This window comes from Lampris incognitus, chromosome 1 (genome assembly GCF_029633865.1).
Source record: "Lampris incognitus isolate fLamInc1 chromosome 1, fLamInc1.hap2, whole genome shotgun sequence".
Lineage (NCBI taxonomy): Eukaryota > Metazoa > Chordata > Actinopteri > Lampriformes > Lampridae > Lampris > Lampris incognitus.
In genome coordinates this window covers 1855446-1871449 of record NC_079211.1, presented here as the reverse complement: position 1 = coordinate 1871449, position 16004 = coordinate 1855446, and the positions used below count along the sequence as shown (strand labels likewise).

The window sequence follows — 16004 nt, the reverse complement described above, 5'->3', positions numbered from 1 at the left end:
AAACAACACACACACGAGGAGCGTGTGGAACAAAATCATGACACAAACCTGCACATCCGTCCACGCTGTTGAATTATGTTGACCGCAGACTGCCGCACGTGGTCGGCGTGTACGGATCACATTACATACATGTGTCTGTCATCTGACTGTGTTGTCAACACAACCGACTCCTCTGTTCTCTGTGTGTCTGTCATCTGACTGTGTTGTCAACACAACCGACTCCTCTGTTCTCTGTGTCTGTCATTCCGACTGTGTTGTCAACACAACCGACTCCTCTGTTCTGTGTGTCTGTCATCTGACTGTGTTGTCAACACAACCGACTCCTCTGTTCTGTGTGTGTCTGTCATTCTGACTGTGTTGTCAACACAACCGACTCCTCTGTTCTCTGTGTCTGTCATTCTGACTGTGTTGTCAACACAAACGACTCCTCTGTTCTGTGTGTCTGTCATCTGACTGTGTTGTCAACACAACCGACTCCTCTGTTCTGTGTGTGTCTGTCATTCTGACTGTGTTGTCAACACAACCGACTCCCCTGTTGTCTGTGTGTCTGTCATTCTGACTGTGTTGTCAACACAACCGACTCCTCTGTTCTCTGTGTGTCTGTCATTCTGACTGTGTTGTCAACACAACCGACTTCTCTGTTCTGTCTGTCTGTCATTCTGACTGTTGTCAACACAACAGACTTCTCTGTTCTCTGTGTGTCTGTCATTCTGACTGTGTTGTCAACACAACCGACTCCTCTGTTCTGTGTGTCTGTCATCTGACTGTGTTGTCAACACAACCGACTCCTCTGTTCTGTGTGTGTCTGTCATTCTGACTGTGTTGTCAACACAACCGACTCCCCTGTTGTCTGTGTGTCTGTCATTCTGACTGTGTTGTCAACACAACCGACTCCTCTGTTCTGTGTGTGTCTGTCATTCTGACAGTGTTGTCAACACAACCGACTTCTCTGTTCTCTGTGTGTCTGTCATTCTGACTGCGTTGTCAACACAACCGACTTCTCTGTTCTCTGTGTGTCTGTCATTCTGACTGTGTTGTCAATACAACAGAGTTCTCTGTTCTCTGTGTGTCTGTCATTCTGACTGTGTTGTCAACACAACAGACTTCTCTGTTCCCTGTGTGTCTGTCATTCTGACTGCGTTGTCAACACAACCGACTCCTCGGTCCTCTTTGTGTCTGTCATTCTGACTGTGTTGTCAACACAACCGACTCCTCTGTTCTGTGTGTCTGTCATCTGACTGTGTTGTCAACACAAACGACTCCTCTGCTCTGTGTGTCTGTCATCTGACTGTGTTGTCAACACAACCGACTCCTCTGTTCTGTGTGTGTCTGTCATTCTGACTGTGTTGTCAACACAACCGACTCCCCTGTTGTCTGTGTGTCTGTCATTCTGACTGTGTTGTCAACACAACCGACTCCTCTGTTCTCTGTGTGTCTGTCATTCTGACTGTGTTGTCAACACAACCGACTCCTCTGTTCTGTGTGTCTGTCATTCTGACTGTTGTCAACACAACCGACTTCTCTGTTCTCTGGGTGTCTGTCATCTGACTGTGTTGTCAACACAACCGACTCCTCTGTTCTGTGTGTGTCTGTCATTCTGACTGTGTTGTCAACACAACCGACTCCTCTGTTCTCTGTGTGTGTCTGTCATTCTGACTGTGTTGTGTACACAACCGACTCCTGTGTTCTCTGTGTGTCTGTCATTCTGACTGTGTTGTGAACATGGTGGACACAACCGACTCCTCTGTTCTCTGTGTGTGTCTGTCATTCTGACTGTGTTGTCAACACAACCGACTCCTCTGTTCTCTGTGTGTCTGTCATTCTGACTGTGTTGTCAACACAACCGACTTCTCTGTTCTGTGTGTCTGTCATTCTGACTGTTGTCAACACAACAGACTTCTCTGTTCTCTGGGTGTCTGTCATTCTGACTGTGTTGTCAACACAACCGACTCCTCTGTTCTCTGTGTCTGTCATCTGACTGTGTTGTCAACACAACCGACTCCTCTGTTCTGTGTGTGTCTGTCATTCTGACTGTGTTGTTAACACAACCGACTTCTCTGTTCTCTGTGTCTGTCATTCTGACTGTGTTGTCAACACAACCGACTCCTCTGTTCTGTGTGTGTCTGTCATTCTGACAGTGTTGTCAACACAACCGACTTCTCTGTTCTCTGTGTGTCTGTCATTCTGACTGCGTTGTCAACACAACCGACTTCTCTGTTTTCTGTGTGTCTGTCATTCTGACTGTGTTGTCAATACAACAGAGTTCTCTGTTCTCTGTGTGTCTGTCATTCTGACTGTGTTGTCAACACAACAGACTTCTCTGTTCCCTGTGTGTCTGTCATTCTGACTGTGTTGTCAACACAACCGACTCCTCTGTTCTGTGTGTCTGTCATTCTGACTGTGTTGTCAACACAACCGACTCCTCTGTTCTCTGTGTCTGTCATTCGGACTGTGTTGTCAACACAACCGACTCCTCTGTTCTCTGTGTCTGTCATTCTGACTGTGTTGTGTACACAACCGACTCCTCTGTTCTCTGTGTGTCTGTCATTCTGACTGTGTTGTGAACATGGTGGACACAACCGACTCCTCTGTTGTATGTGTGTGTGTCTGTCATTCTGACTGTGTTGTGAACATGGTGGACACAGCCGACTCTTCTGTTGTGTGTGTGTGTGTGTGTGTGTGTGTCATTCTGACTGTGTTGTGAACATGGTGGACACAACCGACTCCTCTGTTCTCTGTGTGTCTGTCATTCTGACTGAGTTGTAAACACAACCGACTCCTCTGTTGTGTGTGTGTGTCTGTCATTCTGACTGTGTTGTGAACATGGTGGACACAACCGACTCCTCTGTTCTCTGTCTGTCTGTCATTCTGACTGTGTTGTGAACATGATGGACACAACCGACTCCTCTGTGTGTGTCTGTCATTCTGACTGTGTTGTGTACACAGCCGACTCCTCTGTTCTCTGTGTGTCTGTCATTCTGACTGTGTTGTGAACATGGTGGACACAACCGACTCCTCTGTTGTGTGTGTGTGTCTGTCTGTCATTCTGACTGTGTTGTGAACATGGTGGACACAACCGACTCCTGTGTTCTCTGTGTGTCTGTCATTCTGGCTGTGTTGTAAACATGGTGGACACAACCGACTCCTCTGTTCTCTGTGTGTGTCTGTCATTCTGACTGTGTTGTGAACATGATGGACACAACCGACTCCTCTGTGTGTGTCTGTCATTCTGACTGTGTTGTGTACACAACCGACTCCTCTGTTCTCTGTGTGTCTGTCATTCTGACTGTGTTGTGAACATGGTGGACACAACCGACTCCTGTGTTCTCTGTGTGTGTCTGTCATTCTGACTGTGTTGTGAACATGGTGGACACAACCGACTCCTCTGTTCTCTGTGTGTGTCTGTCATTCTGGCTGTGTTGTGAACATGGTGGACACAGCCGACTCTTCTGTTGTGTGTGTGTGTGTGTGTGTGTCTGTCATTCTGACTGTGTTGTGAACATGGTGGACACAACCGACTCCTCTGTTCTCTGTCTGTCTGTCATTCTGACTGTGTTGTGAACATGATGGACACAACCGACTCCTCTGTGTGTGTCTGTCATTCTGACTGTGTTGTGTACACAACCGACTCCTCTGTTCTCTGTGTGTCTGTCATTCTGACTGTGTTGTGAACATGGTGGACACAACCGACTCCTCTGTTGTGTGTGTGTGTCTGTCTGTCATTCTGACTGTGTTGTGAACATGGTGGACACAACCGACTCCTGTGTTCTCTGTGTGTGTCTGTCATTCTGACTGTGTTGTGAACATGGTGGACACAACCGACTCCTCTGTTCTCTGTGTGTGTCTGTCATTCTGACTGTGTTGTCAACACAACCGACTTCTCTGTTCCTCGTGTCTGTCATTCTGACTGTTGTCAACACAACAGACTTCTCTGTTCTCTGGGTGTCTGTCATTCTGACTGTGTTGTCAACACAACCGACTCCTCTGTTCTCTGTGTCTGTCATCTGACTGTGTTGTCAACACAACCGACTCCTCTGTTCTGTGTGTGTCTGTCATTCTGACTGTGTTGTTAACACAACCGACTTCTCTGTTCTCTGTGTCTGTCATTCTGACTGTGTTGTCAACACAACCGACTTCTCTGTTCTCTGTGTGTCTGTCATTCTGACTGCGTTGTCAACACAACCGACTTCTCTGTTCTCTGTGTGTCTGTCATTCTGACTGTGTTGTCAATACAACAGAGTTCTCTGTTCTCTGTGTGTCTGTCATTCTGACTGTGTTGTCAACACAACAGACTTCTCTGTTCCCTGTGTGTCTGTCATTCTGACTGCGTTGTCAACACAACCGACTCCTCGGTCCTCTTTGTGTCTGTCATTCTGACTGTGTTGTCAACACAACCGACTCCTCTGTTCTGTGTGTCTGTCATCTGACTGTGTTGTCAACACAAACGACTCCTCTGTTCTGTGTGTCTGTCATCTGACTGTGTTGTCAACACAACCGACTCCTCTGTTCTGTGTGTGTCTGTCATTCTGACTGTGTTGTCAACACAACCGACTCCCCTGTTGTCTGTGTGTCTGTCATTCTGACTGTGTTGTCAACACAACCGACTCCTCTGTTCTCTGTGTGTCTGTCATTCTGACTGTGTTGTCAACACAACCGACTCCTCTGTTCTGTGTGTCTGTCATTCTGACTGTTGTCAACACAACCGACTTCTCTGTTCTCTGGGTGTCTGTCATCTGACTGTGTTGTCAACACAACCGACTCCTCTGTTCTGTGTGTGTCTGTCATTCTGACTGTGTTGTCAACACAACCGACTCCTCTGTTCTCTGTGTGTGTCTGTCATTCTGACTGTGTTGTGAACATGATGGACACAACCGACTCCTCTGTGTGTGTCTGTCATTCTGACTGTGTTGTGTACACAACCGACTCCTGTGTTCTCTGTGTGTCTGTCATTCTGACTGTGTTGTGAACATGGTGGACACAACCGACTCCTCTGTTCTCTGTGTGTCTGTCATTCTGACTGTGTTGTCAACACAACCGACTCCTCTGTTCTCTGTGTGTCTGTCATTCTGACTGTGTTGTCAACACAACCGACTTCCCTGTTCTGTGTGTCTGTCATTCTGACTGTTGTCAACACAACAGACTTCTCTGTTCTCTGGGTGTCTGTCATTCTGACTGTGTTGTCAACACAACCGACTCCTCTGTTCTCTGTGTCTGTCATCTGACTGTGTTGTCAACACAACCGACTCCTCTGTTCTGTGTGTGTCTGTCATTCTGACTGTGTTGTTAACACAACCGACTTCTCTGTTCTCTGTGTCTGTCATTCTGACTGTGTTGTCAACACAACCGACTCCTCTGTTCTGTGTGTGTCTGTCATTCTGACAGTGTTGTCAACACAACCGACTTCTCTGTTCTCTGTGTGTCTGTCATTCTGACTGCGTTGTCAACACAACCGACTTCTCTGTTCTCTGTGTGTCTGTCATTCTGACTGTGTTGTCAATACAACAGAGTTCTCTGTTCTCTGTGTGTCTGTCATTCTGACTGTGTTGTCAACACAACATACTTCTCTGTTCCCTGTGTGTCTGTCATTCTGACTGTGTTGTCAACACAACCGACTCCTCTGTTCTGTGTGTCTGTCATTCTGACTGTGTTGTCAACACAACCGACTCCTCTGTTCTCTGTGTGTCTGTCATTCGGACTGTGTTGTCAACACAACCGACTCCTCTGTTCTCTGTGTCTGTCATTCGGACTGTGTTGTCAACACAACCGACTCCTCTGTTCTCTGTGTCTGTCATTCTGACTGTGTTGTGTACACAACCGACTCCTCTGTTCTCTGTGTGTCTGTCATTCTGACTGTGTTGTGAACATGGTGGACACAACCGACTCCTCTGTTGTATGTGTGTGTGTCTGTCATTCTGACTGTGTTGTGAACATGGTGGACACAGCCGACTCTTCTGTTGTGTGTGTGTGTGTGTGTGTGTGTCATTCTGACTGTGTTGTGAACATGGTGGACACAACCGACTCCTCTGTTCTCTGTGTGTCTGTCATTCTGACTGAGTTGTAAACACAACCGACTCTTCTGTTGTGTGTGTGTGTGTGTGTCTGTCATTCTGACTGTGTTGTGAACATGGTGGACACAACCGACTCCTCTGTTCTCTGTCTGTCTGTCATTCTGACTGTGTTGTGAACATGATGGACACAACCGACTCCTCTGTGTGTGTCTGTCATTCTGACTGTGTTGTGTACACAACCGACTCCTCTGTTCTCTGTGTGTCTGTCATTCTGACTGTGTTGTGAACATGGTGGACACAACCGACTCCTCTGTTGTGTGTGTGTGTCTGTCTGTCATTCTGACTGTGTTGTGAACATGGTGGACACAACCGACTCCTGTGTTCTCTGTGTGTGTCTGTCATTCTGACTGTGTTGTGAACATGGTGGACACAACCGACTCCTCTGTTCTCTGTGTGTGTCTGTCATTCTGACTGTGTTGCGAACATGATGGACACAACCGACTCCTCTGTGTGTGTCTGTCATTCTGACTGTGTTGTGTACACAACCGACTCCTCTGTTCTCTGTGTGTCTGTCATTCTGACTGTGTTGTTAACATGGTGGACACAACCGACTCCTCTGTTGTGTGTGTGTGTCTGTCTGTCATTCTGACTGTGTTGTGAACATGGTGGACACAACCGACTCCTCTGTTCTCTGTGTGTGTCTGTCATTCTGACTGTGTTGTGTACACAACCGACTCCTGTGTTCTCTGTGTGTCTGTCATTCTGGCTGTGTTGTGTACACAACCGACTCCTGTGTTCTCTGTGTGTCTGTCATTCTGGCTGTGTTGTGAACATGGTGGACACAACCAACTCCTCTGTTCTCTGTGTGTGTCTGTCATTCTGACTGTGTTGTGTACACAACCGACTCCTCTGTTCTCTGTGTGTCTGTCATTCTGACTGTGTTGTGAACATGGTGGACACAACCGACTCCTCTGTTCTCTGTGTGTGTCTGTCATTCTGACTGTGTTGTCAACACAACCGACTTCTCTGTTCTGTGTCTGTCATTCTGACTGTGTTGTCAACACAACCGACTCCTCTGTTCTGTGTGTGTCTGTCATTCTGACTGTGTTGTTAACACAACCGACTCCTCTGTTCTGTGTGTGTCTGTCATTCTGACTGCGTTGTCAACACAACCGACTTCTCTGTTCTCTGTGTGTCGTTCATTCTGACTGTGTTGTCAATACAACAGAGTTCTCTGTTCTCTGTGTGTCTGTCATTCTGACTGTGTTGTCAACACAACAGACTTCTCTGTTCCCTGTGTGTCTGTCATTCTGACTGTGTTGTCAACACAACCGACTCCTCTGTTCTGTGTGTCTGTCATTCTGACTGCGTTGTCAACACAACCGACTTCTCTGTTCTCTGTGTGTCTGTCATTCTGACTGTGTTGTCAATACAACAGAGTTCTCTGTTCTCTGTGTGTCTGTCATTCTGACTGTGTTGTCAACACAACAGACTTCTCTGTTCCCTGTGTGTCTGTCATTCTGACTGTGTTGTCAACACAACCGACTCCTCTGTTCTCTGTGTCTGTCATTCGGACTGTGTTGTCAACACAACCGACTCCTCTGTTCTCTGTGTCTGTCATTCTGACTGTGTTGTGTACACAACCGACTCCTCTGTTCTCTGTGTGTCTGTCATTCTGACTGTGTTGTGAACATGGTGGACACAACCGACTCCTCTGTTGTATGTGTGTGTGTCTGTCATTCTGACTGTGTTGTGAACATGGTGGACACAGCCGACTCTTCTGTTGTGTGTGTGTGTGTGTCTGTCATTCTGACTGTGTTGTGAACATGATGGACACAACCGACTCCTCTGTGTGTGTCTGTCATTCTGACTGTGTTGTGTACACAACCGACTCCTCTGTTCTCTGTGTGTCTGTCATTCTGACTGTGTTGTGAACATGGTGGACACAACCGACTCCTCTGTTGTGTGTGTGTGTCTGTCTGTCATTCTGACTGTGTTGTGAACATGGTGGACACAACCGACTCCTGTGTTCTCTGTGTGTGTCTGTCATTCTGGCTGTGTTGTGAACATGGTGGACACAGCCGACTCTTCTGTTGTGTGTGTGTGTGTGTGTCTGTCATTCTGACTGTGTTGTGAACATGGTGGACACAACCGACTCCTCTGTTCTCTGTCTGTCTGTCATTCTGACTGTGTTGTGAACATGATGGACACAACCGACTCCTCTGTGTGTGTCTGTCATTCTGACTGTGTTGTGTACACAACCGACTCCTCTGTTCTCTGTGTGTCTGTCATTCTGACTGTGTTGTGAGCATGGTGGACACAACCGACTCCTCTGTTGTGTGTGTGTCTGTCTGTCATTCTGACTGTGTTGTGAACATGGTGGACACAACCGACTCCTGTGTTCTCTGTGTGTGTCTGTCATTCTGACTGTGTTGTGAACATGGTGGACACAACCGACTCCTCTGTTCTCTGTGTGTGTCTGTCATTCTGACTGTGTTGTGAACATGATGGACACAACTGACTCCTCTGTTCTCTGTGTGTGTCTGTCATTCTGACTGTGTTGTGAACATGATGGACACAACCGACTCCTCTGTGTGTGTCTGTCATTCTGACTGTGTTGTGTACACAACCGACTCCTCTGTTCTCTGTGTGTCTGTCATTCTGACTGTGTTGTGAACATGGTGGACACAACCGACTCCTCTGTTGTGTGTGTGTGTGTCTGTCTGTCATTCTGACTGTGTTGTGAACATGGTGGACACAACCGACTCCTGTGTTCTCTGTGTGTGTCTGTCATTCTGACTGTGTTGTGAACATGGTGGACACAACCGACTCCTCTGTTCTCTGTGTGTGTCTGTCATTCTGACTGTGTTGTGAACATGGTGGACACAACCGACTCCTCTGTGTGTGTCTGTCATTCTGACTGTGTTGTGTACACAACCGACTCCTCTGTTCTCTGTGTGTCTGTCATTCTGACTGTGTTGTGTACACAACCGACTCCTCTGTTCTCTGTGTGTCTGTCATTCTGACTGTGTTTTAACATGGTGGACACAACCGACTCCTCTGTTCTCTGTCTGTCTGTCATTCTGACTGTGTTGTGAACATGATGGACACAACCGACTCCTCTGTGTGTGTCTGTCATTCTGACTGTGTTGTGTACACAACCGACTCCTCTGTTCTCTGTGTGTCTGTCATTCTGACTGTGTTGTGAACATGGTGGACACAACCGACTCCTCTGTTGTGTGTGTGTGTGTCTGTCATTCTGACTGTGTTGTGAACATGATGGACACAACCGACTCCTCTGTTCTCTGTGTGTGTCTGTCATTCTGACTGTGTTGTGAACATGATGGACACAACCGACTCCTCTGTGTGTGTCTGTCATTCTGACTGTGTTGTGTACACAACCGACTCCTCTGTTCTCTGTGTGTCTGTCATTCTGACTGTGTTGTGAACATGGTGGACAGAACCGACTCCTCTGTTGTGTGTGTGTGTGTGTGTGTCTGTCATTCTGACTGTGTTGTGAACATGATGGACACAACTGACTCCTCTGTGTGTGTCTGTCATTCTGACTGTGTTGTGTACACAACCGACTCCTCTGTTCTCTGTGTGTCTGTCATTCTGACTGTGTTGTGTACACAACCGACTCCTGTGTTCTCTGTGTGTCTGTCATTCTGACTGTGTTGTGAACATGGTGGACACAACCGACTCCTCTGTTGTGTGTGTGTGTGTCTGTCATTCTGACTGTGTTGTGTACACAACCGACTCCTGTGTTCTCTGTGTGTCTGTCATTCTGACTGTGTTGTGAACATGGTGGACACAACCGACTCCTGTGTTCTCTGTGTGTGTCTGTCATTCTGACTGTGTTGTGAACATGGTGGACACAACCGACTCCTCTGTTGTGTGTGTGTGTGTCTGTCATTCTGACTGTGTTGTGAACATGGTGGACACAACCGACTCCTTTGTTCTCTGTGTGTGTCTGTCATTCTGACTGTGTTGTGTACACAACCGACTCCTGTGTTCTCTGTGTGTCTGTCATTCTGACTGTGTTGTGAACATGGTGGACACAACCGACTCCTCTGTTGTGTGTGTGTGTGTCTGTCTGTCATTCTGACTGTGTTGTGTACACAACCGACTCCTCTGTTCTCTGTGTCTGTCTGTCATTCTGACTGTGTTGTGAACATGATGGACACAACCGACTCCTCTGTGTGTGTCTGTCATTCTGACTGTGTTGTGTACACAACCGACTCCTCTGTTCTCTGTGTGTCTGTCATTCTGACTGTGTTGTGAACATGGTGGACACAGCCGACTCTTCTGTTGTGTGTGTGTGTGTCTGTCATTCTGACTGTGTTGTGTACACAACCGACTCCTCTGTTCTCTGTGTGTCTGTCATTCTGACTGTGTTGTGAACATGGTGGACACAGCCGACTCTTCTGTTGTGTATGTGTGTGTGTCTGTCATTCTGACTGTGTTGTGAACATGGTGGACACAACCGACTCCTCTGTTGTGTGTGTGTGTGTCATTCTGAGTGTGTTGTGTACATGGTGGACACAACCGACTCCTCTGTTGTGTGTGTGTGTGTCTGTCATTCTGACTGTGTTGTGTACACAACCGACTCCTCTGTTGTATGTGTGTGTGTGTGTCATTCTGACTGTGTTGTGAACATGGTGGACACAACCGACTCCTCTGTTGTATGTGTGTGTGTGTCTGTCATTCTGACTGTGTTGTGTACACAACCGACTCCTCTGTTGTGTGTGTGTGTGTGTGTCATTCTGACTGTGTTGTGAACATGGTGGACACAACCGACTCCTGTGTTGTGTGTGTTTGCACATCGTGGCAAATGGAAAGCCTTTATCACTGCTCATATCTCCTTTGTTTCACCCCAAGACGAGGCCTGAGCTCTGCAGAACATACGAGCCTGCGCGCTGTAGTTCGGAAGCACCTTGAAAGCGCTGCAGGACGTTCTTTGATAGTTTGATCACAGACCACAGAAGACTCACAAGCAGCAGGACAATGAGAAGCTTCACAACACTCAAAATGTCTCATCAGCCGGAGAACTTGGCCCAGACTGGGACGGACGCCTAAGCCGTTGGATTGTGGCTTGCATCTTCTCTTCCACGGGCTGGCTTGTCCTTCCTCTTGACTTGTTTTTCAGAGACGACGGAGCCGCTGGCGGCTGAAGACAAGTGGCTTCACAAGTGTGGGTCTTGATCAGAAGACAAGGTGTTACTCTGCAGCTCTTCCAGTTTATTTTTTTCCGTCCACATCGACACAGAAGCATGTCAACACTGGGATGACTACACCTCTAGAGGGTGGACGTGTCCTGTGTCCGGACCAACAACTGGACCCTTTGGTCAAATGTGCAATGGACACGTCCCTGTTAATGTAGGGGCACAAGTGGAGCGTGTCATGACATATGTTTGATGACATTGTGGATTTTGTTGTTTTGGGGTTTCTTTTGCAGACGTTCAGAGAAGAATTCTGAGTGGATCCTGCACCAATCAGCTGATCCTTTTGTATTTGTTCATTGTCTCATCGACTGACTCCACCAAGACCACATTTGCAAACCACCTGAAAGTTCGCTGATCTGCATTACGTTGTGTGAAAACTAGTCGAACAAAACCTCGACTTGGGGCTTACATGAGCAGGACTGATGAAGTCCTCAAGAGGAAAGAGACAGGCCTTTCCCAGTGCATCATATCTTATTGCAAACTCAATAAGAATTTCATTTTTGTTATTAATTCATCACCCCAGCACAGCATCAATGAAATACTCCACTTTTATCCATCCATCCATCCATCCATCCATCCACCCATTATCCAACCCGCTTATGATTAAAAACTAAAAAAAAAGCAAAAACCTGACAAGACCTCTTTGGCTCTCCACAGGCCATGTGTGATGGCCTGTGGAGATGAGACCCAGCCGCTGCTTTCCCTGCCAACTTCCAACACCAGCACACGTCCAGAGCCCGGCTAACGACCCGAGAACAGATCTGCTACCGGTCTGGTCCACAGTTTGCCTAAATCCAGAGGTGTCCAACTTCTGCTCGGTCCGAGTGAAATTCATACTGAGTGACCTAAACTAGCACATTCTGCTGTAAAATCCAAATAAAAACGGTCTTCTGGACCACGTGTAGCGCTAGCTACTTTAAGAAAGAGGGACATCCACGTTAGTCACATTAAAACACCTTCCAGCTGTATTTCAGAGGAACATGGCCGCCGTCATAAAGATGCTCAGATGGTGTGACTTGGTAAAACTAGAACTAGAGCCCATCACATGTGGTGTGACTTAACACCTTGTCCCCTATGACCGTCAACCCAAGTGTTCATGAATCCAACACTCTCCGTGGACCCAGAGGATGCTCTGACCCAGGAAGAAGACGTGCCCCCTGTGTTTGTCTGTACTTGTGGGGAGGGCTCTACAACGGGGAAGCAGGGTGGACACAGGGCTCGTCGGGGAACGCAGTACTTGGCGTTGGTGAGTATGTGGAGGGCTGGGCTTGGGAATACATATCTGATGGTCGCCCAGTGATGCTGATCCATCTGCTGCAAAGAGGACTGACCAAAAAAAACCAGATACACACCTCCACCACTACTGCCAAGGACCTCATCCTCTAATAACAGAAAACACACAGACAGACTGACAGACAGACAGAGAAAGAGAGAGGGAGAGAGAAAGAGAAAGAGACACAGAGAACGAGAGAAACAGAGACACAGAGAGACATAGAAAGAGAGAGAGAGAGAAAGACAGACAGAGACTGAGACAGGCAGTGGTGGCCCACCTCAGGTCACCACTGCGTTCCAAACCAACATGAGGATAAATCAGACTATAAAACAAACCAACATGACGATAAATCAGACTATAAAACAAACCAACATGAGGATAAATCAGACTATAAAACAAACCAACATGAGGATAAATCAGCTATAAAACAAACCAACATGAGGATAAATCAGACTATAAAACAAACCAACATGAGGATAAATCAGACTATAAAACAAACCAACATGAGGATAAATCAGCTATAAAACAAACCAACATGAGGATAAATCAGACTATAAAACAAACCAACATGAGGATAAATCAGCTATAAAACAAACCAACATGAGGATAAATCAGACTATAAAACAAACCAACATGAGGATAAATCAGACTATAAAACAAACCAACATGAGGATAAATCAGACTATAAAACAAACCAACATGAGGATAAATCAGCTATAAAACAAACCAACATGAGGATAAATCAGACTATAAAACAAACCAACATGAGGATAAATCAGCTATAAAACAAACCAACATGAGGATAAATCAGCTATAAAACAAACCAACATGAGGATAAATCAGAATATAAAACAAACCAACATGAGGATAAATCAGCTATAAAACAAACCAACATGAGGATAAATCAGCTATAAAACAAACCAACATGAGGATAAATCAGCTATAAAACAAACCAACATGAGGATAAATCAGACTATAAAACAAACCAACATGAGGATAAATCAGCTATAAAACAAACCAACATGAGGATAAATCAGCTATAAAACAAACCAACATGAGGATAAATCAGACTATAAAACAAACCAACTTGAGGATAAATCAGACTATAAAACAAACCAACATGAGGATAAATCAGACTATAAAACAAACCAACATGAGGATAAATCAGCTATAAAACAAACCAACATGAGGATAAATCAGACTATAAAACAAACCAACATGAGGATAAATCAGCTATAAAACAAACCAACATGAGGATAAATCAGCTATAAAACAAACCAACATGAGGATAAATCAGACTATAAAACAAACCAACATGAGGATAAATCAGCTATAAAACAAACCAACATGAGGATAAATCAGCTATAAAACAAACCAACATGAGGATAAATCAGCTATAAAACAAACCAACATGAGGATAAATCAGCTATAAAACAAACCAACATGAGGATAAATCAGAATATAAAACAAACCAACATGAGGATAAATCAGACTATAAAACAAACCAACATGAGGATAAATCAGCTATAAAACAAACCAACATGAGGATAAATCAGACTATAAAACAAACCAACATGAGGATAAATCAGACTATAAAACAAACCAACGTGAGGATAAATCAGACTATAAAACAAACCAACGTGAGGATAAATCAGCTATAAAACAAACCAACATGAGGATAAATCAGACTATAGAACAAACCAACATGAGGATAAATCAGCTATAAAACAAACCAACATGAGGATAAATCAGCTATAAAACAAACCAACATGAGGATAAATCAGACTATAAAACAAACCAACATGAGGATAAATCAGACTATAAAATAAACCAACATGAGGATAAATCAGCTATAAAACAAACCAACATGAGGATAAATCAGACTATAAAACAAACCAACATGAGGATAAATCAGACTATAAAACAAACCAACATGAGGATAAATCAGCTATAAAACAAACCAACATGAGGATAAATCAGCTATAAAACAAACCAACATGAGGATAAATCAGCTATAAAACAAACCAACATGAGGATAAATCGACTATAAAACAAACCAACATGAGGATAAATCAGCTATGAAACAAACCAACATGAGGATAAATCAGATTATAAAACAAACCAACATGAGGATAAATCAGCTATAAAACAAACCAACATGAGGATAAATCAGACTATAAAACAAACCAACATGAGGATAAATCAGCTATAAAACAAACCAACATGAGGATAAATCAGAATATAAAACAAACCAACATGAGGATAAATCAGACTATAAAACAAACCAACATGAGGATAAATCAGACTATAAAACAAACCAACATGAGGATAAATCAGACTATAAAACAAACCAACATGAGGATAAATCAGACTATAAAACAAACCAACATGAGGATAAATCAGACTATAAAACAAACCAACATGAGGATAAATCAGCTATAAAACAAACCAACATGAGGATAAATCAGACTATAAAACAAACCAACATGAGGATAAATCAGACTATAAAACAAACCAACATGAGGATAAATCAGCTATAAAACAAACCAACATGAGGATAAATCAGCTATAAAACAAACCAACATGAGGATAAATCAGCTATAAAACAAACCAACATGAGGATAAATCAGACTATAAAACAAACCAACATGAGGATAAATCAGACTATAAAACAAACAAACATGAGGATAAATCAGACTATAAAACAAACCAACATGAGGATAAATCAGACTATAAAGCAAACAAACATGAGGATAAATCAGACTATAAAACAAACCAACATGAGGATAAATCAACTATAAAACAAACCAATATGAGGATAAATCAGCTATAAAACAAACCAACATGAGGATAAATCAGACTATAAAGCAAACCAACATGAGGATAAATCAGACTATAAAACAAACCAACATGAGGATAAATCAGACTATAAAACAAACCAACATGAGGATAAATCAGACTATAAAACAAACCAACATGAGGATAAATCAGACTATAAAACAAACCAACATGAGGATAAATCAGCTATAAAACAAACCAACATGAGGATAAATCAGCTATAAAACAAACCAACATGAGGATAAATCAGACTATAAAAAAAAAACCAACATGAGGATAAATCAGCTATAAAACAAACCAACATGAGGATAAATCAGACTATAAAACAAACCAACATGAGGATAAATCAACTATAAAACAAACCAACATGAGGATAAATCAGACTATAAAACAAAGCAAGAACAATTATCTGAAACATTGGAACGCTGAAATCAAAACTCAAAACAAACTAGAAGTCCATCGGGCCCTAAAAACAAACTATGATCTGGAAGAATACCTCTTAACTGTCAGAGACAGGAAGCAGCGACAGACCCTCACCAAATATAGGCTCAGTGACCACAGTCTCGCCATTGAAAAGGGGAGACACAAAAAGACGTGGGGGCTAAAAGAGCATCGAACATGTGGTCAGTGCATGACAGATGAGGTGGAGACAGAGGGACA

General features: G+C 44.3%; 1 protein-coding gene across 7 annotated transcripts in view; it reads right to left on the bottom strand.

The window, feature by feature from the left end:
* Nucleotides 1-16004, bottom strand: part of si:dkey-237h12.3 (teneurin-3) — a 322689-nt gene that overhangs the window by 266126 nt on the left and 40559 nt on the right. The window contains exon 3 of one of the 7 annotated variants that reach the window (XM_056290062.1): nucleotides 631-663. The exons of the other annotated variants lie outside the window; for them this stretch is intronic. Coding sequence (XP_056146037.1) covers nucleotides 631-663 — 33 coding nt within the window. The remainder of the gene's footprint in view (nucleotides 1-630; nucleotides 664-16004) is intronic. 7 annotated transcript variants of the gene reach the window in all.